This window comes from Vidua chalybeata, chromosome 8 (genome assembly GCF_026979565.1).
Source record: "Vidua chalybeata isolate OUT-0048 chromosome 8, bVidCha1 merged haplotype, whole genome shotgun sequence".
NCBI lineage: Eukaryota > Metazoa > Chordata > Aves > Passeriformes > Viduidae > Vidua > Vidua chalybeata.
The window spans coordinates 34,638,733-34,666,032 of NC_071537.1; the positions used below are offsets into that span (position 1 = coordinate 34,638,733).

A 27,300-nucleotide genomic window follows, 5' to 3' on the forward strand; every position below is an offset into this window, starting at 1 on the left:
CTAACACTTTGTATGGAATTTAGAGTTATGCACTAATGCAGTGTAGGATTTGAAAAAATAACAGCTAAAGTCTTCAGGCATCACTGCAGGAAGCTACATATCATTGAAATTCAGTGAGTAATGATGAGAATTTCCAACAACTCAAGGGCCATTATTACAACTGCTCATTCATACATGAGTATGATTTCAGTGAAGTTTTCCCTTTGTAGAGCAGATAACATTAAGTAAGTTAATCCAGTGTTGTTGTCAGAAGAGTGTGTGACAGGAGGGGTTTTATCCTCCGTCAAGGATTCTGTAACTTTTATTTATAAAAGCAGCCTTTCCTGCCCTTTGATGCCTTTCTGCTCCTGGAGGATAGGCAGAATATACCTGGTGGTGCTCTTGTCCCCTTTTTGCAGAATGTTCCAGTCTGTTCCTTAATCTTTATGAATTCTCTGTGCTTGTACTTCTCCCAGGGTAAAGGGAGAATTGAATGCAAAGAGCACACTCCATGAGAACTGCATGCACATGGAAAACACTGTCGCTTTGCAGTTCTCTGGTGTAGGTTTGATGTTCTGCCACTAAGTGACTGTAAAATTGGAGTTGAATTATGGGGAAAGTTTCAGGGTGCCTATGGAATGCCTGCTGCATTGTTAGCACACATTGTCTTGCAGTAATGAAGAATTCCTCTTTCTCAAGCTCCAAATATTCCATGATGCTTCAATTGATTTTATAATATAAATTAATTTATCAGCAACTTTTCCCTGGAGCAGCCTTGCACTGTTAGTGTTACACAAGTTACCTGCCCTTCTGTAATTGCACAGCATGGATAAGAGGGAGATCTCATGGAGTGCTGAAGGGGAGGAGTGTGGATCACCAGTTTGGTCATCTCCAGCATTTTCAGTGCAGCAGCTTCAATAAACATATCATCTAAATGTGTTCATATGATTCTGTAAACTACTGGTGCTATTACTCAAAGACTGGGGGTGGTGTTGAAATGCAGTCTCTCTTTCCACAGTGAACATGTGTTGGTGGGATAGCTGTAATGTACAACTGTGGTCACTGCCAGTGCAGAAACTAAACAGTGTTCACTGGCACTGATTTCAAAAATTATCATAAATGCTGTATCACATCAAGAAGTTTTAGATCTCCCTTAAGTGCTGCTGGAGATGTTTCCAGCAGGATCTGAGAACTCCTTGTACCAAGCACAGATAACTGGCCATCTGTTCCTCAGTATCCCAGCTCCTTGGCACTGGTCTATTTCCTTTTGAAGTTGATTTGCATTCTTAGTGCAAATATGGTAATCTTTTTAATTTTAAAAAATAGAACAGTGGGTTTGATTAGTGGCTTTCAGGACGCTCCTGCAATTCAGGCCTTTCAGCTTGTTGCCAATGAGTCCAGTTCACTGCAATGCACACAAATAAGGGAGATGTTTGTAGTGCCTGAAGTATATAACATTAAATGTTCCTGCTTTTCTGTTGCAGACTGCCCTCGGGGGTGTGGTGGGGAAATACATTCATGTGTAACATAAAGCAGACAATGCAATACATTAGGCTCCTTGTAGATTCATTTTCTATGCTCTGTTCTGTACAGAAATGCCCACTGGTTTATTGGTAGAAGAATGACATGTACTACTTCCTTGTTGTTTCCTTAACATAATTCTTTCTTTCTCTTTGTACAGGCAAGATTTTGTAGATGCATATGTGGATTACATCTTCAATAGATCTGTGGCTTCCTTATACAGTGCATTCCATGAAGGCTTCCACAAAGTATGTGGAGGTAAAGTTCTTCAGCTCTTCCAGCCCAGCGAGTTGCAGGCAATGGTGATTGGGAACACAAATTATGACTGGAAAGAGCTGGAGAAGGTAAGAACCACAGTTAGCTATTGTTTTTGTGTACTTCTAATTTCAGGGTGCAAAAACAACCAGGTGTCCTCTTGAACTCAGTTTTAATTAACATGATTCCTGTCATTTATTGACATCTTAAAACATCAGTGAATGAAGATCCTAAAATTTTATTTACCTTCCTGCTTTAGCTTTTTCCATCTAATTTCTGAAGGAAATCAGACTTAGAAGAGAGGCAGAAAAATCCACGGAACCCTGAATCTTTCATATTAGACATGAGAGAGTGAAGTGATTGCACACAGTTACTAAAAGTAAATATTCTTGATTGTCAGAGCTCAGTGAGCCTTGGTCTCTGTTGGGATTGAAAATGCTTTGCAGTGCAGGCATCTGTCCCTATATTGAATTCAGACCGAACAGCTGAAGAAAATGGAGTGAGGAAAGTGGTAGTAGGGTCTCTTGCTGTGTCCCTGTACACAAACTGCATTCATTCTGCTGCAGTGTCAGCTTATCCAACTGTTCTGTGAGCAAGCAATAACCCCATTTCCTGCTCATTTTAGAATACAGAATACAAAGGAGAATACTGGGCAGACCATCCTACAATTAAAATATTCTGGGAGGTTTTTCACGAGTTGTCTTTGGAGAAGAAAAAACAGTTTTTGTGTAAGTATTTGAAATTACTTCACAGAAGTTTCAAACTGAATAGGATCACTGGGATTTCAGGCTCCTGCTATAAGAGGGCAAGGTGTAATGATGTGATTAACTGTTTGGGAGAAAAATAATCATAGTAGAAAAAATTGATTGTGAGCTTGTCTTTGATTTTCTTGGGGGTGTCCTGAGTCATTCTGGGTGATGGGTAGTTACACATCACAGTAGCTCAGAGCAACATTTAAAAAAAAGAAAAGCCAGCCCCCCAAAACACCAACAGCCTAGTCTGCTGGTGACATTTATTTGGTAACTAGGATATCTTTCCCTGTGCTTTGACATACAGTTGACATCCTCCATGTTTTTCACTGCACAGAGATGGAAATTTGGAGTAGTAATTGATGGTAAATCTGTCAAGGTAATGATATAAGTGGTAATGTATAGATGATAAAGTAATCAAAGCTTGCTGTGAGTGAGGATTTGCTTAGAATAGATCACAGATTAGTTTCCAGTTCAAATAAATTACTTACTGAATAAACTAATTCTGTGTTTACAAGATTCTTGGAAATGCTCAGTAAAGATACGGCCAATGGATTTTAAGTTAGGGGGTTCTGTTGCATGAAAAACTTCATAGTATTTTTTTAAGCACTGTTTGGTTTCGTATGCTAAAATGAAATACTTTCCTTTGTGGATCATTTGTATTAGAGTTATGAGCTCAGATGTAGAAGGTGGAGACAGGGTTAAGTCATTATTCCCTGTTTTCCAGACTTCCAGACAGAACTGTGGTGTGAAAAGCTGGCCATTGCTGGAATGATTACAAAAGGCCAGCAGTGATTAGAACAGCATATGTGACACAGACAATGTTAGTCTTCAGCTAGGTACAATTACAAGCCTTTGTTTTTCCTTGACAGTGTTTCTGACAGGCAGTGATCGGATTCCAATTCTTGGAATGAAGTGTCTGAAACTGGTCATCCAGCCAACAGGAGGGGGAGAAGATTACCTGCCAGTAGCTCACACTTGCTTTAATCTTCTTGATCTTCCAAAATACACAGATAAAGAAACCCTGAAATCTAAGTTGATCCAGGCTATAGACCACTATGAAGGTTTCAGTTTAGTATAACTTGAGAAATGAAAGTTCCGTGTAACGTGGGATCATTGAGTTTTCGTGTCTTTCTTGTGGTGGTAAATTCAGTGGATTTAAGTGATGCAGTTGATAATATAACTGATTATTTGCAAAAAATGTTCAGTGGTATGGATATTCATGGGAGCCAAAAAAAAAATCATTTCCAAAACTGAGGAGCGGTCTTAATACATACCTTCCTGTACAGAGCCATATGGATTTTGCCATCTTACAATAAAAATGAGAGTCTTGTGAATGGGAGTCAAGTTTCACTAACAAGAATTAACATTTCACCTTATGCAAACAATTTGGCGTGTGAGTGCATGAGAGACTTGCTTCAGTTTTTCAAATCACTTAGTAAGAACATTTAACTTCTTCCCTGATAAATTCACTTGGTAACTTTTCATTTTGTAAATAATAAATTTTTGTGATAAAATAGTTCTGTTCCAATACCAGTATGGTTTCTATTGCTTGTAATTGAATATGAGCTTATTTTATGGCTTTTAACAAAAAAGTGATTACTCTGATTTCTGAAGATATCTATTTTTCTGGTTTGTTTTAAGAACCTTAATAATGAAAGTGATTGTTCAAGAGACATTCATCTTCACAGTGTACAATCCATGAAGCAGTCACTTAGTGCCGATACAAAACCGCATCCAATGGCATTTTTAACATGTGGATGGACAAGCTGACTTAAGACACTGTTTTATTTTTAAGGACTGATTCTGTAATTAAGTGGACACAATTATAAAAGAGGTTAATTTATGTTTTGAAACCTCTGCAGTCATGTGTCGAGAATACAGCTTAAAAGAAAAAGATGCACCAGCCAGTTGTTGCTGTCAAGAGGTTAAACGTTTATTTTTAAATGCTGAAAGCGTAGTTTATGGTTTCTAATAGAATTTTCACTTTTTTCCAGATAAATGCATTTGAAATAACCTTTAACACCCCTCTCCCTTTTTCTTAAGATTTTATTTTTAGTATAATTGCCCTGAGACGATTGTGCTTAGCTGGACACTTTCGGATTTGACTTTTCATTCTCTGGTTAAATTCCAGATTTTGTGGTGTTAATGCATATGTGACTTGCAGCTGTGAAACAAATATTTATTTTTTTTAGATTTTTAAATGCAGTGAAAAAAAATTCAAGCTATAATAAAAGACTTGAATGAAAACCTTTGTTGGTTGATGTGTACGGATGCTTGCAGCAAGCAGAGTTCTTCAAGTGGAGAGCAACTTCCAGTGCATTAAATTGGAGAGTACGACTAGGAAAAGCAGGGAAATGCAGTCATTGCAATGAACTACATAACACCAAGTTTCTGTGCTGGCAGGACATATTGCTATAATACAAAAGAAAGGTCAGTACAGTTAAAATCAGTCTTTTTCTTTAACACTGTTTTTACAGCTTTCTCACACAGTGTAATCTCTTAGTAATTTCTTCGTGTGCAGCCCATATTCCATCTTTTCCAACATTTGTTACCTGCCTTGGAAATCCTCCCTCTTGTGGAAAACAAGAAACCAACAAATACTAAAGCAACTTAATCTTATTGTACATGGAAGAAAGAAAAGGAGAAAAGAAAAAGGGGGGGGGGGAAAGGTATTATGCAGTCATTTTACCAGGTGATACTAAAACACCATTTTTAATTATGAAACACCAAGATTGCAAAGGTAGATATTCAAAAATTAGGAAGCGGCTAATGTAAAATTATCTTCTTCCATTCTCCCTTGTGTATTATTCCATGTCCGAGTGCTGTTTTTTTCCCACGGGAGTCTTGTTTCATTTGATGCACACAGTTGGTGTTTACTGTACAAGAGGGGCTTTATGAGCAGTTGTGCACATGAAGTGTGATTTAGTGCATATCATGCAAATCCAGTGGTACATAGATGTGTTTCATTTCCCTGTGAGATATTCTCTGGTTTTTGCTGTATTGGATTTTTAGTCAATGTCACTATTAACCTGAAGGATGACTAAAGAATCTCAATCTGTAGATGAGGGCTCAGCACTTGCCCATTTTTGGTGCCCAGTTTAGGATGCACTAAACATCATAGAGGTCCTTCATGTTTGATGTGCAGTTCTTGCTGTGGCAGGTGCTTCATGTTGCTGCAGAAGTTTCTCCAGCATGAGGCAGACACATTTCTTACTCTCTTGGAACACGAGTGGACATGACTTTGGGAGGAGGGTGGTGGTGCTGGAATGGTTGGCTTAAGATCACCTTAAGAGCCCACTGGCAGAGCAGGGCTAGAGCCACTTTCCTCAGGGCAGCGTTCAGCTAGGAATTCCCTGCAGCTCTGGCCTTGGTTTTACTCACTTCTGCAGGAAATGGAGTTGGGTTCTACAGTGCTAAATGCTCCTGATTATCTTACAGCTATTAGTTCACTCTTTGCAGGGAGGCAGTGTCCAGTTGAAACAGTTGTCTGGAACAAGGTAAAGGACTTCTGTGTGATACCAGAGCAATTAATAGTCGTGGCATCGCTTGTGTCAGGCAGTTCAAGGTTTTCTGCAGTGCTTGTGTTGCCCTTAGTTCACTTGACAGTCACAGCAGCCCTGGGAAGCAGCTCTGCTGAAGCTGTGCCCAGAGGAGCTGGGCAGCAGGAAGTGCTGCTTGCATCAAGGATCATTTTGCATACAATATTTGATGCTGTGCAGCATGTAAGAAAGGGAGGAAAAAGCCCATTTTATGTGTAGCTGAAATAGCCATGATGTTAGTGAAGAAAGCCTAGAGCTTTCCTTTGCCTCAAACCTTCAGTTACTCTGGAAACCTTGGGTACCACTGTTTAAAAGGGTAATGCAAACCGGGGAACGATAGTAGTTTGGGCTTCAGTGTGAGCTTTAGCAGTAATTAATTTTTAAAGTATTTTATTTGATAATTAAATTAGCATTTAATAAAGATTAAGAATTCTCACTGGAGGAGATCAGTTGCATGTCAGACTTGTCATCATGAGTACTGAAGGAGACTTGCTATTGCCAGAGCAGTGCAGTCATGGACTGGATTTATTGTGCCTGTCACGTTAGTATAGGGATGAAGACTGAATTGGCATGGCAAAGCTACCCAGACCTTTTGAACTACAGCTACAGCAGATGTTTGTCCCTCATTTTCCAGGGCAAAGGTAAGAACACATTGTAGAACTGTTAAAGCAGTGAGCCCTGCTTAAGCATAATGATTTGTCTTTGGCACTTTGTGGGAGTTGCTGTTGATGAGTTTGCTACTGATCATAGAGCTTCAAGCTATGGTATTCCCTTTAAGAATGCTTATAAACTACTCTGAAAAGGGTTTTAATTCATTGCACTGCTCTCTGCTGCAATAACCTTGATAATGAAGCTTAATGTAATCAAATGTAAATCGCTCTTAAAGAGAGCTCCTTAAAGGCACACGAGGTTCTGCAGTTAAGATAAATGTAGATAAAAGCTTTCATTTAATAGTACAGTTTTCAGCACTGGTAGAGAGTTGAACCCCTCAAGAATGGCTGTGTTGATTTTCTGTGTGCAACCAGATCTGTGTATGTGTATATAGTGTGAGGAATTGCCTTACTCATCTTTTGAAGGGGAGAAGATAGAAGAGGAAAACCAAAAGATTTGTTTCTCCTGACTAGTGCTAGGGTCCCATTGCTGACCAAGTGAATATTTTTAACTTGCTGGGTCTGAGTGGGCTTTGGGTGCACTAATTGTCAGCCTGCTATTCTGGTCCTTCAGTCTACTGTTGTGTTTGTGTTGGTCAAGTCTGGAGCAATGACTTCAAAAACCTTAGCTAGACCTTGAAAGGTGTAGAGCATCTTCTGTCACCTGCTATCACCAGATTGATACAGCACCTTAGAGACCCAGGAAATGCCCTTGGCTGTTTGCCTGCTCTGTGTGCACAATTCATCAATGAAGGAACTCCACCAGCCATCATTTCTGTACACTTGAGTTCCCTGACTGTGTGACTGAGCCCTCAGCTTTTTTTATTTTCCTGGGGAAGGGAGCCAGTTTGTGCCTATACACGTAATTTTTCTCTGTGCTACTACCTCTTACGCTGACTTCCTTTCTGTGAGAATGCTAAAACTCTGTAACTGCAAACCTTTGCCTGCCCATTCTGCAAGAAGTGTTGAATGAGAAAGATGTGTTGATGTGTTATCTTCTAACCACAAGGCAGCTGCGGGGGGAGGGAACACTGGCAATATCAGGCACACTGTGCTGAAATACCTTATCTACAGCCCTGCTTGTTTGAGCAGTCTGAGTTCCTGCATGTCCCCTGGGTTTGAACAGAACTATTGACTTGACAAAATAAGATGTGGCAGGTGCCATGAGTGTCATCAGAGCCCCCTTACATTTAGCTAGGACAGCACTTGGCATTATTTTTCCCCAGCCAAAGGCCCATCAGTTTCAGATTAGGAGAATGAGGTTTGGGAATCTCTTTCCACATAGGAAGTACCAAGTTAGTAACTTCAGTGTAGTTGGTGTGTACAGTGCTGGTGGGGACCTTTATCTCACCAATGCTCCAGGCTGGTCTTACCAGCAGGTCATGAATCCTCACCTGTGCAGTGAATGTCTGCAGGTGCTCACTGCTTCCCTCCACGTGCCTCATTCCATGAGGAAACAAAAGATGAATGTTACACAAAGACCTCAGTTTGAGTAGAGTGCAAAAGTCAAGGTTCCTTCCCCTTTTTGAGCAAATACAGCAGCGTGTCTGGGAGAAGGAACAGAGCTGGCAGACTGTAGCTGAACACCAGCTTCCAGTGGGAGTTGTATCTGCCATGTCTTTGAAGAATTTCAAAGGTAAGACCAAGGTAATTTTTTGTGGCCTAATCCTGCACAGAGGCTCTGTGGGTGCTCCTGCTAGCAGCAGTGTTTGAGGGCTCTGGGGTGCAGCATCTTAAGGAGTCTGAGGCAGGGTGTCCTAACGAGGTGCCAGTATGACATTAGGAGTAAGCAAAGGGGGAGGGTAATTGAGATAAGGAAGACCAGCAGTATCTTTAGATGAGGAAGTAGCTGGAATAGCCCTGCAGGCTGAGGTGTTACTGCAGAGGTCTGGCCCTGCGCTGATTTCTGTCAGTGCCCAGAAGGGAATGCTCACAGTTTTAAAGTCTGGAGCAGGAGGGCAGTGATGCTCCACGGAGCCCAAGGCCAATTCTCTCTAGCATTCAGCATTACTGGGGTGGTCTCTGTGGGGCCCAGTGTTAGGAGCTTCTCTAGGATCCAGGGCTCCCTGTAGGCTCCCTCCTGCTGGGGGAAGGGAGGGTCCCCCTCAGCCAAGGCTTGGACTTGGGAGCAGGGCTCTGCCATTGGAAAGGGTGGTGAATAATAATTGTACAGAGTTAAAAAACCCATGGCCAAGCAACTAAATCCCTCCAAAAGGTGTTTGAGGTTGTTTCTAAGGACTTTCAGTTTGTGTTTCTTTGTGGCTTTCAAAATAACTTAAATTTGCAGTTGGTGCATGTTTGCTTTGTCCTGGGCTCTGTCCTGGGTGATCCTGGTGCAGGAGCTGCTGGCAGGGAGCCTGGGCTGTCACTCCAGGGCACATGGGAGTGGGGTTTGCAGGGAAACGGAGTTTCTCTTGCTCTGTGAGAGCAAAAATAACAGTGCCATGGTCAGAGAGCACTTGGGGTTGTGTCCCGTAAGGAACAGTCCTTTAAAGACCTGTGGTGGTGTACCTGCTTCCACCATCCCCCAGGCAGGGCAGGTGGAGGCTCTGGTGTGCCTGGCTGGGGTTTCTTGGGCTCTTGTTTTCCCTTGGTGCACCATTATTAGGATCATTAATACTATTATTTTCCTACTGAGTCCCAAGTCTGTGTCTTCTTGAAACTGCCTAGCAAAGAGTAACTCCGGGTACAGCTCCATGACTTCTCAAGGATTTACAGCTAGCTTAGAACCCATTGTTACCTAGACATGGCCAGTTGTTTTTGCCTGAAACTCGGCATTTTGCACTGGGTTTTATTCTCCAGTCACTTTATAAATAAGTCTATCATGCAAATAAATGCAACTGCTTTTCAATTTGACTGTTCTGGTTCAGTATTTAAGCATTAAGATTACTAAGCTTGAGGTACTCCCCTGGGTCTTTCTTTTCTCACTTTTTTCATTTTGATTCTGGATGCTGGTTTCATGAGAATTTTGTGCTCCTGTAGCCCCTCCTAACTGGATGTTGTCTGTCCCTTTGTTGTTATGCATTTAAAAATATATTTTCTGTAATCAGAAACACTAATTAAAAATGTACTGAATTCAAGCCAGATCCATAGAAAATACTTGGCCGTTAAGAAGAAATTATGAGAAGATGTTTAAATATGTGCTTCTTTAAATACTTTTGCAAGATCATTATTGTGTCTAATGTACCAGAATAGGCTGGAAGGTGGCTGGGGAATGGCAAACAAATGCTTGTACTTTGCTTTTTTTTCAGGGCATCTATTCAATATAAATACTAAGTGCTAAGATGCTTTCATAGGGTAGTTTTGTAAATTATCAGTAAAATAAGTTGTCACCGAAGGGGTGTCGGGGACAAAGGTCATACAGAGACTCCATCATCAGAAGGCATGAAAAAACACTTTATTATTAGAAATCCACAGTTCTTATAGAAACAATGGTGGACCTAAGACCTGATTGGCCTTTAGGAATCTTCTCTTATCTATCGGTCAAGAAGGGACAACTCCTTCTTGTAAACATGTTTGACAGAGATTGCCTGCCAGGTGCAGAGATTGAGATAATAATTGTTTTCATTCTTTCTCTGAGCTTCCTCACAGCTTCTCACAGCTTGCCAGGAAAATCCTGGGAGAGCTGTCTCTCTCTGTTCACAGGATATGTGATTGCCACAATAAGTGATCTCTTTTGGGATTGTACAGGTTACAGCTGGACCTGGACATGCTCTGCCATGCTTCCAGACAGATTTCATGCAAGGTGCTGAGTACTTTGGAATAACAAAAAGCTGTGATAGCAAATGTTTCCTCCTGCCCACCATGTGCCTCTTCACTGTGTTAAATACTCTTGGAAGACAACATCCTTGCTCTGGGGAAAGGGCAGTGTGTGAAATGGAGGAGTAAGACAAGGTTTGGGGTTTCTCTTCTGTTCAAATAATATTGTCAAAGACACAAGAAAGAACAAAATGCAGAACTTCTTCATCTAAGTATAGAAGAAGGTGCAGCTGTTCTGTTCAAGAGGAAAAATGTTCTCAAGTCGTTCAGAGCAGTAAGTAATTGACAGGAAGACATCTCTGTGCGTTGAGACTGTTTTTAATACTTTGTGCCTCAAGCGTGTGAGTTTTATCATCTCTTTTTTTTTTCTTCCAATACAAACCAATTTCTATTTGAGAGGTGGTGGTTCAGAAGTACAGTGGAATCATCCACACAGTAAGGTGCTACACAGTGGGAAGCTACTTAAACTGGGCCCTGGCCCTTGAGGGCCACTGGAAGCTGTCTGGGGTGTGCTCAGCACTGCTGCAGCCCCCAGGGAGCCACAGGATAAACCCAAAACAGTTCAAGGCAGCTTCATTCAGGCTTTGCCAGGGGAAGGTGGAAAAAAGCCATTTCATATGTAATGCCTTCCATTAGCCAGGGTATACCTTCACTTTATAGGGCATCTTTGGTAAGTTGGTAAGGTATAGCTAGAAATTAATGGAAACCAGGAATCAAATGACAATTTTAATAGACTTTAGAACAGAGTGTACGAGTATAAAACACTGGTTTTGTATTTCAAAAGTTGCAGGAAGATAGCCAGTCATTTTAAACAGTCTTCTACAAAACATATGCCAGTAGATTACATAAAAGACACTATATACAATATAAAAGAGCAGAAACCAATCCTCACTGTAAAAATAATTTAAAACAAAGTATTTCAATTTAAAATATCTCCTATAGCACAAACTAATACATTGTGACATGCAAGTGAAAACTAAACATATTGCATTCTTTAATGTAGCCAAATAAGAGCTGTGTTAAATTTGGACAATGAGACAACATGCCAACATTTCCCGATGAATACAGGAGGCTGTTCTTAAATATTTATTAACTGCTGTATTATGTTCAAAGAACAGCTACTATACATCTTCCAAAATGTAATAAATATTAAAGCAAAGTATATGAATAATCTACATCGTTGAGTTCATTTGGGCCAATGTTGAAAAAGTGGTTTATAGAAAAATGCTGTTTCACTGACTACTGCACTGTGCAATTGTACAAAATAGTTCTAAAGGCTTGGAAACAATCTGCACTTGAACATTTGCAACATCCAGTTTTAAGGCAGCCTAGCACTTGAGACGGCAGAGTGGGAGAAGCTGCTTTGCTTTTGTGTCCAGGGTGGAGCTGGCAGCTGGGAGGAGGTTTCCCAGCTCGGTGAGGACCTCAGGCCAGCAGGTCCTTAATCCACGTGGAGCTCCTTGGCAGCGTAAACGGAGGCTCCCACCACTGGAGTCAGTCTCTCCCGGGCTTGGGGCATCAGTGAGCACAAAGGAGGAGCTTCATTTCTGCGCCTTCTCACACGCTGGGAGGAACACGCTTCTCAACTCTGCTTCCACACTGGAGCCTTGGCAATTCCTCAAATGCTGTTTATAAAGCAAGTTGCTCTAGATGTGACCGCTGGATACAGCGTGACAAACTCTGGCTGGGGGGATCCTTTCTGTTTAAAATGCTGGATTCTAACTGCTAAGGAGCCAACGTCAACAGCGCTTCATGTCCACAGGAAGTCATACACTCAGCAACCTAAGCATTTTCACAGCACTTCTTGATCCATCTAAAAACCATTGGGTTCCTCAAGTGCTGCTGTCTTGTTTCCATCTCGCTATCTGCTTGCAATTAAGTATGTCTCAAACATACAAAGGAACTGTTAAAGCAAAAAAAATTAGCTGCCACAGTAGGTCTTAGAAAATGCCAGTGTTTAATGACAGACTAGGCGTGAATGAAAGGTTTAGCAGAAGCGTAAGAAGATTTTAAATAAACCAAAGTGTTACAAAGCAAGAGGTGTGAAAATACCATTCTTTGGTCTAAATTAGCTGTTCCCTTTATATTAGTTTAACATTCCAATGGCTTTTTCAAAACTGTTTAAAAATAATATAAGCTGAAATTTATTAAGCAAAAATATGCGTTATATACATGGATGCCTGATCAGACAAATGAACTTAAAAGTGAACATAGTGACAGTTGCTTAGATAATCCTAGTACCTTAAAAAAAAGATGAGTTAGTGTTGAGTGCGCAGTAATAGATTTTTATTGAAAAAGGTAAAAAACTAAGCATGAAAATCTGTTTTAGGTATTTATAAACACTACATCCGTATGGTTTTGTTGCTCTAAATTCAGACGTAAACATTCATTCTGACATGCCAAAGCTCCTAATGCTGGTGGGAAGTTCCTGTAACCAGTCAGTGATCACTTTACAGCGCGTTGCTCGGATGTTCCGTCCCTGCAGCTTCATTTGTCTCAGCTGATTCCTCAGCTGCCAATTCCTCCTGTTCGGCTCCATCCTCCCCGAATCCAGGCTCCTCTTCCCGCTCGGGAGCATCCTCATCCTCCATGCCATTGTAAAACTCCTCCATCTCACTCTCATCCTCCACATCTAAGCTCTGACTGCGGCACGAGCCGCTCTCACTGCTGCTGCCACAAGAGCTGGAAGATATGATATCGTCTTCAGAATCCGAGTAAACCTCAGCACCGTGGAAGATATAGCGATTGGGTGGCAAAAACAGATACTGAGTACCTGGAACAGAATTTTAACAGTCAGTGACGTGCTGAAGTAAATGACTAATGCAAGATCTTGTGGTTAGAAGGTACTTGCATAGATCTGTTTTCAACAGTGACTCTTAACGGACAAATCAGATGTCATGAAAATGCATTTTTGCCCATGCGTGTGTATTTATTACAAAGGACAGAAGAAATGCTTCACCGGAAAGCTCAGTGTTCCTCCTCCCCCTCCCTATGATACCAAAGATAATTTATGCTGGTTGTTCAGCAGCTGTTTTATGGGAACACATTCCAAACTAGACTTCCTCTACCTGTGACAGAACGGGAGCCCCTGCATGCAGTATCAGACAAAAGTCTAAACCCAGCCTTTCCTTTGGAAAATTGCACTTTAATTCCTGACTCCTTACATCAGTTATAGGACTACACACAGGCTTCCTTGGAAAGTCTAAACTCTCCTTAAAAATGTGCCTCACTCCAGCTGTGAGATTTTTAAGTCCTGTCATTACTTTGTCTTCCAGCTCTACTGCAATACCAAATCATGCTCTACTGTGACCAGCTCCTGAACACCTCAGGATCAAACTAACTTTTCTGAAAATGCACTCGAAAATGTTACAAAGGGATTTATTTTTTGATACCTACCTTCAGCCTCCTAAATTTTGATCTTTTAGGTGAGGATGTAATCACTGATTTTAAAACCTATTATGAAATACAAAAAATACTTCCTCCTAGCTTCTCCAAAATAAATAAATGGTTCAATGAGAGATATGTAGACACTTGTCTGAACAAAAATAGCCACCAAAACCCACTGATTGCCTCAAGAGTAACTTATTTATTACTTTAAAGTAAGTCTAGCATAAACGTATCAGCCAAAAGGAAGCAAAATACTGAAAAGCATTAACACTTACCATCCAGCCTTTTGCTTATCTGTTCTTTTGCAGATCTGTTTACCCAACACTTCTTCAATATTTCACTCTTTTCTTTATTTTCTCCATCGTTAGATCCATTTTCCTTCATTGTTTCAGAGTTCATTAGCTCACTAGCAGGATTTTCAGGGTTTTCTGACGACACCTGTGTGTCCTGAAGTGTCTCCTCTGAGCAGGTCCCTTTAGTTTCTGAGGCAGGCTCACAGTTTTCTACCTTACATTCAGGTGGGTGTTCTGATGCCACCGCAGTATTGGGTGGGGTCATCCTTTCTGGTGAACTGGAGCCTTCTGAAATGTTCAGAGGGGTTGGCGGGAGCTCAGCCGAGAGCGCTTCGAGCTCCTTGTGCGGCCGTGGAGGCTTTTCTGTGATTTCCGAAAGTTTTACCGAGTTGTAGCAAAGTTTTGTGTATTCACTACCCAACCTCTGACACAATTCATTAATAATAACATCACAGTCTCCGAGAAGCTCCACGTCAAAGTGTAGATGAGGCAAAGGTTCCCTATTAATTAAGATCTGAGGCACTTCATGGGGGATGGAACCTATAGATAGAAAAGAGAATTCAAACGTAGTCACTTGGGTTTTACTTCCAGCAGGGACCTACTGAGAAAGCTCAGGCTTCTCTTCATGCCTTCACTTGCAACAAGACAAAAGCAGCCAGGTCAGGAGAAGGCAAGCCAGTCCCAAATTTAACAACGGCAGTTGGAGTTGCTATGCCTACTGTAGCCTGGTTAGATGGGTTTTTTCCCCCCATTTTTTACAGTTAAAAGCATTCCTCAATCACCGAGAAAATATGCACAGAAATACTGGCTACAGTAATATTAAAAATACAGTAGTATTAAAAAGATTAAAATTAGTACTATAATCTCTTCAAATTATGTTGATTTTGTACATTTGTTTTAGGTACTTAAGTGCACATGAGGAATATACTGCTGTTGAGATGCTTCCTTCCTAAAGCCTTCAAGCCTTTCTAAAGCATATCTCAAGCACGGAGAGAAATGAATCTTAGAACGAAGGCATTCAGGTTTAAGAGAGTAGTTTTTCAGATAATCATTTAATTATCTTGAGATTTACCTGGAGCCTAGAAAAAGCACTTTGTTACTTTCTCAATTTTGCATTTCAACTTTACATAGGCAAGCAGCTTTCATCTTACAAAACGTGGTGCTCCCTGAACTGAGCCAAAGGTGTTTCTAAGAGCCTGGAGTTTCTTAACCGAGAATTCCACTTCTGATGCAAATTTTTAAAAGAAAGTATTACCAGAGACAGTCACTTACTTGGGATCAATGCTACTGGTCTTACTTTGAGTGAAGACCCAATGACAATGAGGAGATCCACTTCATTTTTGTCGTACTTCATGGCACGGTGGAACTGCTCAGGCAGGTTCTCCCCAAAGAACACAATGTCCGGCTTCATGATGGCCAGCGGCTCCTCGGGGGGACAGCGGGGACAGCGGGGCACCACCTGCACACAACAGCCCTGTTACTGTCCTGCAGGGCTGGCCTCTGAAAAACTCACACTTCCATGTCTCACAGGCACTTATTTTGACACAGACAGGGAAGTTTCAGTAATATTTCCTCATTTCATTGTTCTATGGATGTACAGGCAACTACACTTCTTACTGCTGCCTGCAGCAACTGCTCAGGGAAATAAAGCTACAGCAGGAATAAAGAGGGAGAAACCAGGCAGGTCTATACCACAAGCCAAAGTCCGTCCAGCAGTCGTGCTCAACACCAACTGAGCACACCTCCCACTGACAGGAACAGATTTTTCATAGTTTAATCAGAACAAAAACTGAGATTTCACTATCCGGTTCCAGTTGAGGGTCTGATACAAACCCCATCCTAATCCAAGAGTCTTTTGTAGAGCTTGACCTGCAGTTTCTCCTCTCCTCCAAAACGTTACATGTGTTACGCTCACAAAGCTACAGGGCAGGCAGCTGGCTAAGAGCATACAGGACAAGAACAGAGGCCAGAACTTGCTTGGTCTCCATTTTAAACTCTTGTAATTCCTCCAGAAATAGAGGAGAATCCTGCTTCACTAACCAAAGTGGTCACTAGTTAGGTTTGTGGAGAAGTAGATTCCCTTTTCTCCTGAGCCAGGGGGTTTTCTGATCTTTGGGACCTCTTTCAACTCTTTCCTATTCAAAGACTTTTTAAGAGAGAATAAAAGCAAGAAGGTGAGTGATAGATCTACAGACAATACTGAGCAAATTCCTTCTAACAGTTCAAGTCTTTTCAGCTGTAGTGTTAAAATATAAAACTTGACAATAAATCTAAGGAGCTGCAATCATATAGAAACCATCACAAGCGACAAATTAGAGCTGTAAAAATATGTGTATTACCTATTGGAATAGAAAAATACCTGAAAAATGACATTTAAATGCATAACAAGTCCCTACTATACAGAGAACAGCTGCAGAAAAAATAATATAGCATGTCGAAAGTTTAAATGAAAGAATTAATTTTATGGATGCCTGCAGTGGGACAGGAAACAATACTCTCCAAATTAGAAAATATCACAAGCAGGCGGCCTTCTTCTAGTGTCAAATGATGTTTCCCAAAAATTAAAGTGTTTGAACAAAGAAAAACCTTATGGGATAGGTGCCTTGTGGGATAAGAAGCAATTTGGCACAAGAGCTATTAACTGGTGTGGTGGAAACCTTCACCCTGCACCCAAGCAAGAAAGCACCCAATAATCCCACAGTCAAGGGAAACCAACTAAAGGATTCCCCAAAAAGGAGCAGATGGCTAGAATGAGTCTTGAACTTTTCCTTCAAATCTTTATATATTAGAAGGAGAAAATATAACTCCAGCCAGCTGGCTCTGGAGGTAAAGGAGCAAAAAATATCTTTAGGATGTTCTTAAAAATAATATTCTTAATAGCAGAGTAAACCAAATTTCACATTCAGTAATTCAGTGTTACAAGGCTTCAGGCTTATGAGATTCACATTTCTTAAAGCTTTAACTCAAACATCTCTTCTGAAAGGCTTTCACTGAATTCCATTTCAAATGTAACGCCTAAAGGATTTACATCCCTTCCATGATTCTCATCTGTGGACTCTCTCGCACTGTGGACTCTGAGGCATTTATCAAAACAACCAATAAGCCTGCAGAAGGAGTCCCCTTTCATTTGCATAAACAAGACCTTTTTGATCACAGAATCATCACTTCTGTTCCTTCAAAAGAAGGGGAAGAGGAGCAAAGGCAGAGAGGGTCTCCAAGTCAAAGGTTCATCTGCTCTGACAGAGCAGAACCAACTCCTGCCTTGGTCCTGGGTCACTTTTCAGCCAGACATGGGGAGTTTGGAACATGGAATAGTTCAGCAGTCCTAGGAACACCAACATCCCATTTGATCCTTGCCCTAGCCTGCACTGTGGTTAGCAATTTCTCCATGGATCAGCTGCATTTGAAACACATTTTTAATACAGGCAAATGCTCAAAGAGCAGCCAATGTTATAAAAGGCTAAGAATGATTTCTCAGTGTGACTCTAAATTCAGATCAACACAAACCAGGTATAAATCTAACCTTCTGCTTACCATTTAACCTCTATTTTTTATCAGGGGAGCCATTAAAAATGGACTCTTAAGGTTTTGTTCGGATTTTTGCCATTACCTAATTTTTGAGTATGGTATTTGAGTATACTTTAAATACCAGAGGAAATACTAAAATACAGAGGGGCACTTTTATGAAACACATGCAAAGATATAGAGGCTTTTAAAAGCAGATCTTGTAAGCAATCCTAATGTGGGGGTTCAGGGTTTGGTTTGGGGTGTTTTTGAGAGAATTACTTATTAGAAAGCTGCAGTGAGTTAAAGTATATTTTTTACCTGATTGAAAATATCTTCTCGAACAACTTCACAATCAACTTTGTATTTACAGATCAGGCAGGAAGCTGTTGCAAAGGAACCTGAGGGAAAAACCCGTATGGTAGCATCAGGATTTGAAGTCATTCAGATTTGGTCTTATGCCCAAGCTGTTTTGACAAAAAGGCTGTTATGTTGCAGTGCTACAGAAATCAAGCATTAAAAAAGGTAATGTAAAATTAAGAGGAGATCCTTGTAATAGTAGAAGTTATTGTTCTTCTAGGTGTTAGTGAGCAGAAATCTTGTTGTAGGAGTAGCCATGTACCACGTGCATGTCAACACAAACAATCCTGTGTCCTCTCATTCCCCTGACCTGTGCAAGCACAGACAAGGAGCAGAGAACAGAAACTGCCCTTCTCACTACACAGCAGTGGTGCTGCAAACAGCATCAGCAGCACAGGAACCCACAGCAACTCCACACACTGTAGCACAGAATAACTAAGAAAATGCATTATAAAGACAATATGCTTTCAGGGTATTGTATCTGGGTAAGACAAAGAGTGAAAGCACAGAAAAACCTGGAGCAGGTCATTTATGAGCAACTGGCAGCTCAGCTCTGCTGATCACTGCAGGCCTGCAAACTGCACAGCTTCTGAAAGCTTGCTCAGCACTGCAGCTCCCCCGGTATGAGGGATTCCAAGGACTATGGGAGGTATGACAGTTCTTTGCTCACTTTAATTAGCTGATAATAATAATTCAGAGCTTCATACAGGGTCACGTCTGTCAGGCTTGCAGACCCAACTCAGAGGCATCTGCTGCTACTTCTCTGCAACTCTGTTCTGTGAATTATTTTTCACCAGCAGAAGTTTGGTGCCCATGCACGAGCCATTCCCAGCCAGCAGGCTATGGCCTCTGCTCACTCAGCTCCAGCAAGGAATACAATCTAATTCCAGATGCACTGGCTGAATGGAAGAGCCATTTTAAATACAGCAGAAGGCATCTCAGACACCACAGTTTTCATAGGAGGAACTGCACTGGAGGTCTGCAGTGACAGATGGATCTGAAGGTTCACATAAGAACTCCCCAAATCACTGCAAGGTTCTTTGTTAACTGCTCATTATTAACTTGCCATTGTCCCAGCCACAGGAAAATGTAGAATAAATACAGCAGTGTATTTATTCTGTGCCCCACAGAAGAGTTTTGGTTTCTCTTCAGACATCATCTTTAGGAAACAACCATTTGTTAAAGAGCAGCAGCTGTAGGTCAGATAAAGCTTGATGGGCTCTAAACAACCTTTGCTAATTTCCAAAGGCCTCAAAATCTCCAAGTGCACATGCTTTTAAAGAATCTGTTTCGTTCAGAATCACCTTATACAGGACATACACTAAAGATTGCCTATGATCTCATCCCTGCAGTGTGCAACTGGAAAAATGGGGAGCTTGAGCACAGCAGTGATGTGCAAAAACCCAGCCACGTATGAGGTTTGTGACAAATGCCTCAGGTGAAACGCCAACCAAAAGAAAACATGTGGCACACTAAGCACAGAGAGAAACCAGCACTGGGTTTCTCTGGGGCTGGGGAGCTGACTGGCAGATGCTGCTGTGTGCTGCTTGGGCCCCACTCAGAGCACTATGCTTGCTCTGCCTGGAGAATCAAAGTTGGAAACGGATCTGGCACTGAGCTAAGCTTTGTAGGTATGGAAACCATGTGAGTTTGGCCCCTGGCAAAGGTGCAATTAGTTGGATGGGCCTTACAAACATGCCAGCGCTGCTTTTAGACGATTTATGTGTCTGAAGTTTACTAAATGATCCAAACATGCATTTAAGAACTATTTTTCTGAATTCTTTTCTTGAAAATTAATCTTTGGACTTTCAGCTTGACATATGCAAGTCCTTGGAAATGGAAAGTGTATCAAGCAATTAAAGCAATTCCACTTAATTAGGCCTCATAATTACAGAATCTGTATGACACTGAAGGTGCAACAAGATGTTCTTCAGTTCAACTGAACTGGTGATTAATCCTCCATGTTTTATACCTGAGGTGGAGTCACTGAGGTGTCAGGATATTTTAAGATTCCAGTGTAATATAAAATAAAGAGTCGGATAACACCGAGACTCCCATTCCATTGATGGGCAGTGAGAGGGACCTATGGCAAGACTGGTTTCCATGTTGTCACACAGATTAAGAAGCACCAAATGCATTTTAGAAGTTACAGTCTAAGCTCGTGCCAACAGGGTGTGGATCTTCACTGATACACAGACCCTTCACCAAGCTCAATTCCTGAAAGGAGTTATTTCTACTTGAAACACTTCTCATTTAAATGTAAGCTGTCTAAAACAAAATTTCAACATTTAATAATCAGAATATTCGTTGGCAAGAGACAAGAATTCAAGGAAAGAAAGTTTAATTCCAACAGCTATTACCTTGTCACATGCATCAGTAAGAACTCCCACAGGGAAAATAAGTGAAACTAAACCCACTAACCATGACACTGTATTATCCTTTGGATTCCTGCAACCTGTTCCAGTGTGTCTATGTTCTGAGTATAGTTGCGAAGGAGTTTTCCTTCTTTATCCATCGAAGCGATGAACCTGTGACAGAGAGATGGCTGGAACTGTCCCGGGTAGATTTCCTAGGGAATTCAGAAGCACATTAGACAGTGGAAGTGGATACAGAGCCTTCCCCTGAGCTGGGCACTGTCCCCAGCCATCCCAGAGCCCCTTACCCTGGTCCCTCCCTGTGCCCTTTGCCACTGCCCCGGCATTCAACTCCTTTTCCCATTGCTCAGCTCCTCAGCATGGCAGGAGGAGCTGCTCCGTGCAAGCTGGGATTTTGGTTCTACACAGCAAAAAAGCAATGTTTAGATCTTCTTCTGGTTTTGAGAATGATGAAATAGGAAAGCTTTCTCTCCTTTGTTAAGTGTCAAGTGACCTCAATATTTGTTACTAGAAACATGTATTCTGATGGACAGAAAAGGAGGAGGAGGAGGAGTGAAAAAGTAGAAAAGTAAAAAGTATCAGCTAAATTTGATTTGGACTTTTCTGGTAAAACCTGTGTGTAGACAGGTTTCAAGTAAGTTGATTTTTTTGCTTGCCGTGGTGTTTTTTGGTTCGGGGTGGGTTTTTGTTTGGGGGGGGGTATTTTTTTAATATTAAAACCCAAAGGAACCGAGTATACAAATAAGTATCAAAATTTGTTAGTATCTGGATAGGAGGCTTTCAGAGAAAGCCAAGCAGAAAAAGAATGCATTGGGTTTTCTTTTCCAGTCTTTGTAATAGGGCAGACCAGTAGTATGAATTGTGAGCAGCAAATGGAAGACAGAATGAGCACAACCAGTGGTGACTGATTTTCACAAGTCCTTACTGGTCCTGAAGAAATTCTTGTATCTTGGGTTTCTTTTTTTTTTTTTTTTTTTTTTTCCCTGGTCCCAAGGAAATTGAAGACTAAATGCAATTGGGGTTTGGTTGTTTTTTTATTTTTTTTGTTTTTCCATATGTCTAGTTTCTACAATTCCTTCTTTGTCTAAGAGACATAATCGCTGCTTTTGATACTGTTTAGTATCACTGAGATTTTTTTTCAACCATCTGAAATTGTTGTTTATATCATGAACTTACAAAAGGAACAGTAAAATAACCTTTAAAAAGAAAGGGAATGTTGCTGAACAGTTTCTAGTTTTTAACTGAGTTATGCATTTTAATATTGTCATCTGTTTTTACTGACCAAGACAAGAACTGTTGGAAAACCATACCTTTGCAAACTTAAAAAACGGCCTGGGATCCTTTCTGAAATATTCTATATCAAACATTGCTTGAGGATCTGGAAGGTCCGGGAAGTCTACAGCAAGGCGTGCATAGATGCCATCTCTGGATCTAAAGTCAGGTATTCCACAAGACACTGACACCTGAAATATATTTTTGCAATCTGAAGTAAGTGAAACTACATATTGGACTATAAAGTCTTGTTCTGGGAAACCACATTTCTGTATGCCCAGTGCTCAGAAACATTAAGAACAAAACCAAACCAGTCTGGGTTCTCTGTATTTCTTTTTCTTTTCCTTTTTTTTTTTTTTTTTTTTGGTCCAATATAACAATTCCCAAATCAGAACCAGGAGAAACAGCACAGAAACAAAATTTGACAAGTGGATAAAAAACCCTTTAGTACAGTCTGCACAGGTAGTAACAGGAAAATTTAGAGCATTATTGCATTAAATTTAATTATTAATTGTTCACTGATCTGCCAACTCAGGCTTAGATATGCTGGTTGATAGTTTTTTTTTTACATGCTAACAGACTAACAGAATAGTCTTTCTTTAAAAAAATATATTCTTACTTCTGAAGAATAAACCCCTTTTGATAAAAGTTGTTTATTGATAAACATTGCTTATCAAAGCATTGTAGTAGTCAATAAGGACTGAAATCATTGTCTCAGACTACCCCAAAATAGCATGGGAGGAGAAACAGGTGTATGCAAGTATGGAAAAAGCAAGATAGGGAGTAGCAGTGCTCTTCTGAAAACTGATTTGAATTACTCATCTGCTCTGAATTGTATCACACCATCTGTGTGTGAACAACAGAAGCAAGAAATGATCTGGTGCACAGGTACAGAGCTGCAAATGTGCAGCACTTCAGAAATGTTCTTTAGTCAAACAGTGAGTAGCTTTATCACCACCACAGAGCACCACGTGCTGAAAGTAACATTCAGTCTGCTGAAATCTGATCAAACTGTCCTTATGATCATCCTCCTCATCTCCCCCCCAACTCCTTTCAAATCCTATTCTTCTAGTCCCTCAAACTCCATCTGGGATTTTAAGAGATCCACTGCAATTTTGTTTTAAAACAAAAGAGTAGGACAGAAAAAGTTCTGGACAGGTAATGTGTTCTTATTCCAAAACTGTTTTTCATGGGAGCAGCTGTTTACAAGTTTCTATGTCTAAGAATATTTTGTTCTGAGAAGAGAGATGGTGTCATTTCCAATGGAAGCTGCAGTCCTTGCAGTGGACTGGACTCTTCCCCCCACAGCTGTTGGTAGATTTACTGCAGGGTTTGCTACCTCTTGCTCCCATCCCTGCAAGCTGTACTGAAGTACTGAACCAACCTGGCTCCACGTTTTCACACCGTCGTTGCAGCAATACCTACCCCAGCTCCAGTCAAGACCATGATCTTCTTGCACTCCTGCAAAAGCTTCACAGCATCATCAATGGTGTTGATATCTTTCCTCTTCTTCCTTTTTGGTGGCTCCGAAAGGATGTTTATCACGATTTGCCACAGAGTCATGTCATCCAGTTCAGGTGGGGGGATCGTTTCTGGTAGCAGGTCCTTCAGAATCGTCCGTGGGTCTGTGCCTAACATGAGATGCTGCTGGACAAAAGTGTAGGGACCTAAGAAAATTTAAAAATACAGATATTTAAAACAGAGTCAGGTACTGCAAATGATCATGGTTACTGTTCCATTTATTCATGCTTACTAGTACAGTTTCATGAATCCAATTTAATGCTCCATTCATCAAACCCCCTATATTTTGGTCTAAATTCTGAAGTGAGAGCTGGGCATTTTATTTACTTATCATTATTTTATGTTAACCCATGAAGGATTTCATAGAAAGTCAGTCAAGTAAAAATCCCAGTTCACAGCAAACTTAACCTCTTTTAGAGGTGCAACAGGATTTTCACAATGTGTCTCCATCTGTACTTTCCCAACATTTAGTATTTACAGGAATAAGCTGAAAACAAACAAACAACAAATATACATATACCTTCCAGTGGTATTATAAACCATCACTCTAAAGAGACACATAGAGACCAGAAATCCATGGATTTTTGTTGGTTTTTTGGTCATCTAACACGAATTATTTCAGACATTACCTCCTCAAGCCATTAAATCAATCTTTCCAGAAACACTCGAGATGAGGGCTCACTGTCCTAAAAACATACAGGGATCATCTTCTTGTCCCTTAAAGAATTAATACTAAGTAGGCAAGCTACAGAAATATGCCATAAATTAGTTTAATTTAGTGAACCTGTGTGTATGCTTTTATTAGGGATTGTGGCAGGATTTCTGTTCAAGAAAAAAATAAGACATTGACAATTTTAATCAAAATACACCAAGTTTCAAGGGGTTCATTTTTAAATTCCTTAAATAACATACAGAATACAGTCAACACCTCTAAGCTGTTCAGAAGCACTAATTGCCAATACTTTTGCAACAGGAAAAATAATTTGAATACTGAGGAGGATTAAGTGACTGTTCAAAGGCAAAGAGCATCCGAGAACACGCTCCAGGCTTCTACCTATACGTGGTCTTGGGGTCCAGTCACTGGAACTTGCATGTGAGGCTCTGTCTTCTTCATCACTGTCACAGGAGTGAAAGCCATTGGCTATGATTTCATCACTGAGGAGGAAGTTATCTGCAAGACAGCATGACCAAGGGGTTACACTCCAGCCCAAGGGCACAGTGTATCTTCAAACAGATCACAAAAACAAAAATCACATGCTCAATTGGAAGTTTTGTCACTTGGGCACAGAAAATGTCTATTTTTCTTCACATTTAGAGATATACTTCCGAGATGTTGGTAGATTTACTGCAGGGTTTGCCACCTCAGTGCTGGGCTTCAGGGGACTGGATGCTGACGTTGAAATGAAATCTCATTCTCTGAAGTGTTGGGCATTATGGATATTTCACCATAGAAAATATCCATATGTTTTAAAAGTATAATTGAAAATGTCTTTCCCTTACAATTCCCACTGCATTCAGCTCATTAAAAAACTGGGTAAAATGAAAACATGTCACCATTGCAGACAGATCTTTGACTAGGTTTTAAGAGCATTTCAACAGCATTTTGAAAGAAACCCACAAATGCACATTTGCTACAAGAAATTCACTGGATCTGGTGAGGGTGTTACCCTGCAGCTCAGCTGTATTGCTGACCACATGCACAATTTATGGTATTTCAGTTGTGATGCAGAACATACTCCCCTGTAGCACCTTCACTGAGTTTCTCTCATCCATTTGGCCCTGCTCAGAGTGCCAGAGTCAGCTCAGCTCAGCCCGTGGCCTTAAGCCAGAGTAACTCAATCTAACTCCATCTCAGGCCTTGATGAGTGAGCCCAGGGCAGGACAAGGCACTTGTGTTACTGAGCTCACCCTGAAGGGGAAATCTAAATTCCAACCTGAGCAGCTCATTAGAACTTAAGTCTACTCAACCTTTTTTACTGGCTTTATTAGAAATAGCCTCAGCACCTGTAGCTTCATTTGTTGAAAATCTAAGATATGAACAAAGAACAAATTTCAGTCGTGCTCTGTAAAGCAAAGAATCACTGACATAGTTCTCAGTCTCTTGTCCGAAGAACTGAAGAACCCCCTGCACTGTTTTAGCTGCTATTCCACTTGATTCTCAAATAAAGAACACCACAAAACACCATCACTTTTTATTCAGAGGTTGTGTTGTCCTTCTCCTTGTTGGCATAAATTTATTTTTGATTAGAAAAGAAAGAGATCAGTGGCAGAAATTTGTTGTTGGTTCTTGCTGTCTTGTTCTTCTGAGGCCACGGGTGCTCATGGACATTACTATTTCCTATTAATCTATTTATTTACAGCATTTCAGTTCCATCTCATTATGCATGAAGTCAGTGAACATCTTGAGAATTTTGGAGAAGGAAAAAGTGCATTAGTACACGTCAGTAACTGCGAGGTGCAAGTTGAACTTGAGCGACCTTTATGGCTTCTGTATCAAGAAGCAAAGATTACATTGTGAAAGGCTCCTCACGCACAGGCTACCGTGCCTGGGGTTTAGGAAACAGTGACAGATACAGGAAGGATAAAGTAACAGTTTGAACTGTAACACTCCCCGAGTATTCCTCAAAGGACCAGAGGGGGTAAAGCCGGCCAGAACAAAGCAAAACACGCCTGAGGCTCGGAGGGACCTGAGCAAAAGGCTTCGTGTAAGGCACTGGTAAGAGATTACTGGCTTTGCTCTGAGCTGTTCCAACGCAGTTTTTAAATACTGAGGCTTTTCCAGGTTTATTCTATACCTGTTCCTTTTGGACTGCTTTTGCACAGACAGAAAGTTTCTGTAGAACTTTACTACACAGTTAAAGTATCTTTAACGGCATTCCAGGATAAAATGTAAAGACTGTACTGGCAGAGTGCAGTGTCTGATACATTTTAATAAATCTTTCCAAAACACTGCTTTAAAAAAAAAAAAAAAAAAAAAAAAAAAAGCCAAAATTAACAACTCAAACAAAATACAACCCAAACCGGATCAGTTTGTACTGTGAGGTACTATCACAGTGGTGCTGCCCACCAGTACACTTCAAATATGATCTGAAAGAACTTTATAGAAAAAAAAGAGGATACTGTGCCCCGTATCCTCTGAGATCTAGCTTAGTTTTGTGCTGCAGTCACTGAAACCTTAGCCAAGACTGTCACTAACAGTTCTTTAAAGAACTAGTCAAGGCTGCTGCTCCTGAGCCTAAGTGCAACTTTCTAAGGATCAGAAATAATTAACGCGGCAGAGATCGTGAAAAGGAAACCGGGCTTGTAATTTTTCATTTTTAATAACTTGTTGCCAGCAACACAGCAGAGTCAATGTTTTCAGGGCCGAGAGCCGAGCCGCTGTCCCCGTGCGGCGCAAGGCGCGGGAGGCCCCGCCGGGGCCGGCCCGGAGCTGCCCCGGCGGGTGGAGCCGCGGCCGCCGCGCACCGCCGTTCGCTCCGCCTGCGGGGCCGGGGCCGCGGCGCCCCGGGCGACACCCGGGGCCGGCGCTGTGCGGGGAGGAGGGAGCCGCGGAGGAGGGGAGGGAGGGGAGAAGGGAGGGGTCGGTCCTCACCGGGATGCGGGGCCGGCACCGCGGCCGCCCCGTTCGAACACTGCGCCCGCCCGCAGCCCGGGGCCGCCTCCGCCGCGTCTTCGCCGGGCGCCGCCTCCGCGCCCTCCCCCTGGTGCCGCCGCGGAGGCGGCTCCGCCCGGGGCAGGCCCCGCAGCCCGGCCCCGCCGTCCGCGCCGCTCCGCGCCGCCGCCGCTTCGCCGCCGTCCTCCCGCTCCGCCCGGCCGCCATGGGCCGCCGCGGCCGCGGCCGCCGCCTCCCCCGGCGGCTCCGCGGGCACGGCGGCGGGCGCGGGCGGCGGCCCCGCGGCGCGGTCGGGGCGCGGCGCGGGCGCGGCGCTCCCCGATCCGCGGCGGTGCCGCTTGGCCGCGGGCTCGGCGCCGTCGCTGCCGGGGCCGGCGGGGCCGCGCGGGCGGAGCGGCGCAGCGTCCCCGTCCGCCATCTTGGCGCCGCCGCAGCCGCCGCCCCCCTCGCGCCCGGCCCCCCCCCCCCCCCCCCCCACCCCACCCCACCCCCCCGCCCGCCGCGGGCAGCGCCGCCGCAC

At 42.1% G+C, this 27,300-nt stretch overlaps 2 protein-coding genes across 7 annotated transcripts in view; one reads left to right on the forward strand and one right to left on the reverse strand.

Moving 5' to 3' along the window:
• HERC4 (HECT and RLD domain containing E3 ubiquitin protein ligase 4) overlaps positions 1-3,841 on the forward strand; it is a 29,477-nt gene extending 25,636 nt beyond the window's left edge. For all 5 annotated transcript variants that reach the window (XM_053948590.1, XM_053948589.1, XM_053948588.1 and 2 more), the window contains 3 exons: positions 1,661-1,844; positions 2,381-2,483; positions 3,377-3,841. In XM_053948590.1, coding sequence (XP_053804565.1) covers positions 1,661-1,844; positions 2,381-2,483; positions 3,377-3,585 — 496 coding nt within the window. In that variant the 3' untranslated portion in view covers positions 3,586-3,841. The remainder of the gene's footprint in view (positions 1-1,660; positions 1,845-2,380; positions 2,484-3,376) is intronic.
• Positions 3,842-11,168: 7,327 nt separating this feature from the next.
• Positions 11,169-27,198, reverse strand: SIRT1 (sirtuin 1). Of its 2 annotated transcripts, XM_053948602.1 has the most exons (9): positions 26,760-27,198; positions 24,222-24,338; positions 23,072-23,313; positions 21,685-21,837; positions 20,421-20,568; positions 17,961-18,040; positions 15,408-15,594; positions 14,118-14,675; positions 11,169-13,228 (listed from the first exon to the last, which is right to left on the reverse strand). In XM_053948602.1, the coding sequence occupies exons 1-9, from the start codon at positions 27,196-27,198 to the stop codon at positions 12,906-12,908; spliced, it is 2,247 nt and encodes a 748-aa protein (XP_053804577.1). In that variant the 3' UTR covers positions 11,169-12,905. The 2 variants fall into 2 exon arrangements, with proteins under 2 accessions (XP_053804577.1, XP_053804578.1); XM_053948603.1 differs by lacking the exons at positions 24,222-24,338; positions 26,760-27,198 and having other exon boundaries at positions 21,685-21,857; positions 23,072-23,096.
• Between the last annotated feature and the right edge of the window lie 102 nt (positions 27,199-27,300).

Coding starts and splice junctions, on each gene's coding strand:
- SIRT1 (XM_053948602.1), bottom strand. CDS start 27,198: ATGGCGGACGGGGACGCTGCGCCGCTCCGCCCGCGCGGCCCCGCCGGC. Junction 24,339..26,759: donor GGTGCCGGCCCCGCATCCCG/GTGAGGACCGAC, acceptor GCTGTCTTGCAG/ATAACTTCCTCCTCAGTGAT. Junction 18,041..20,420: donor AAGGATAATACAGTGTCATG/GTTAGTGGGTTT, acceptor TTTTTCCCTCAG/GTTCCTTTGCAACAGCTTCC.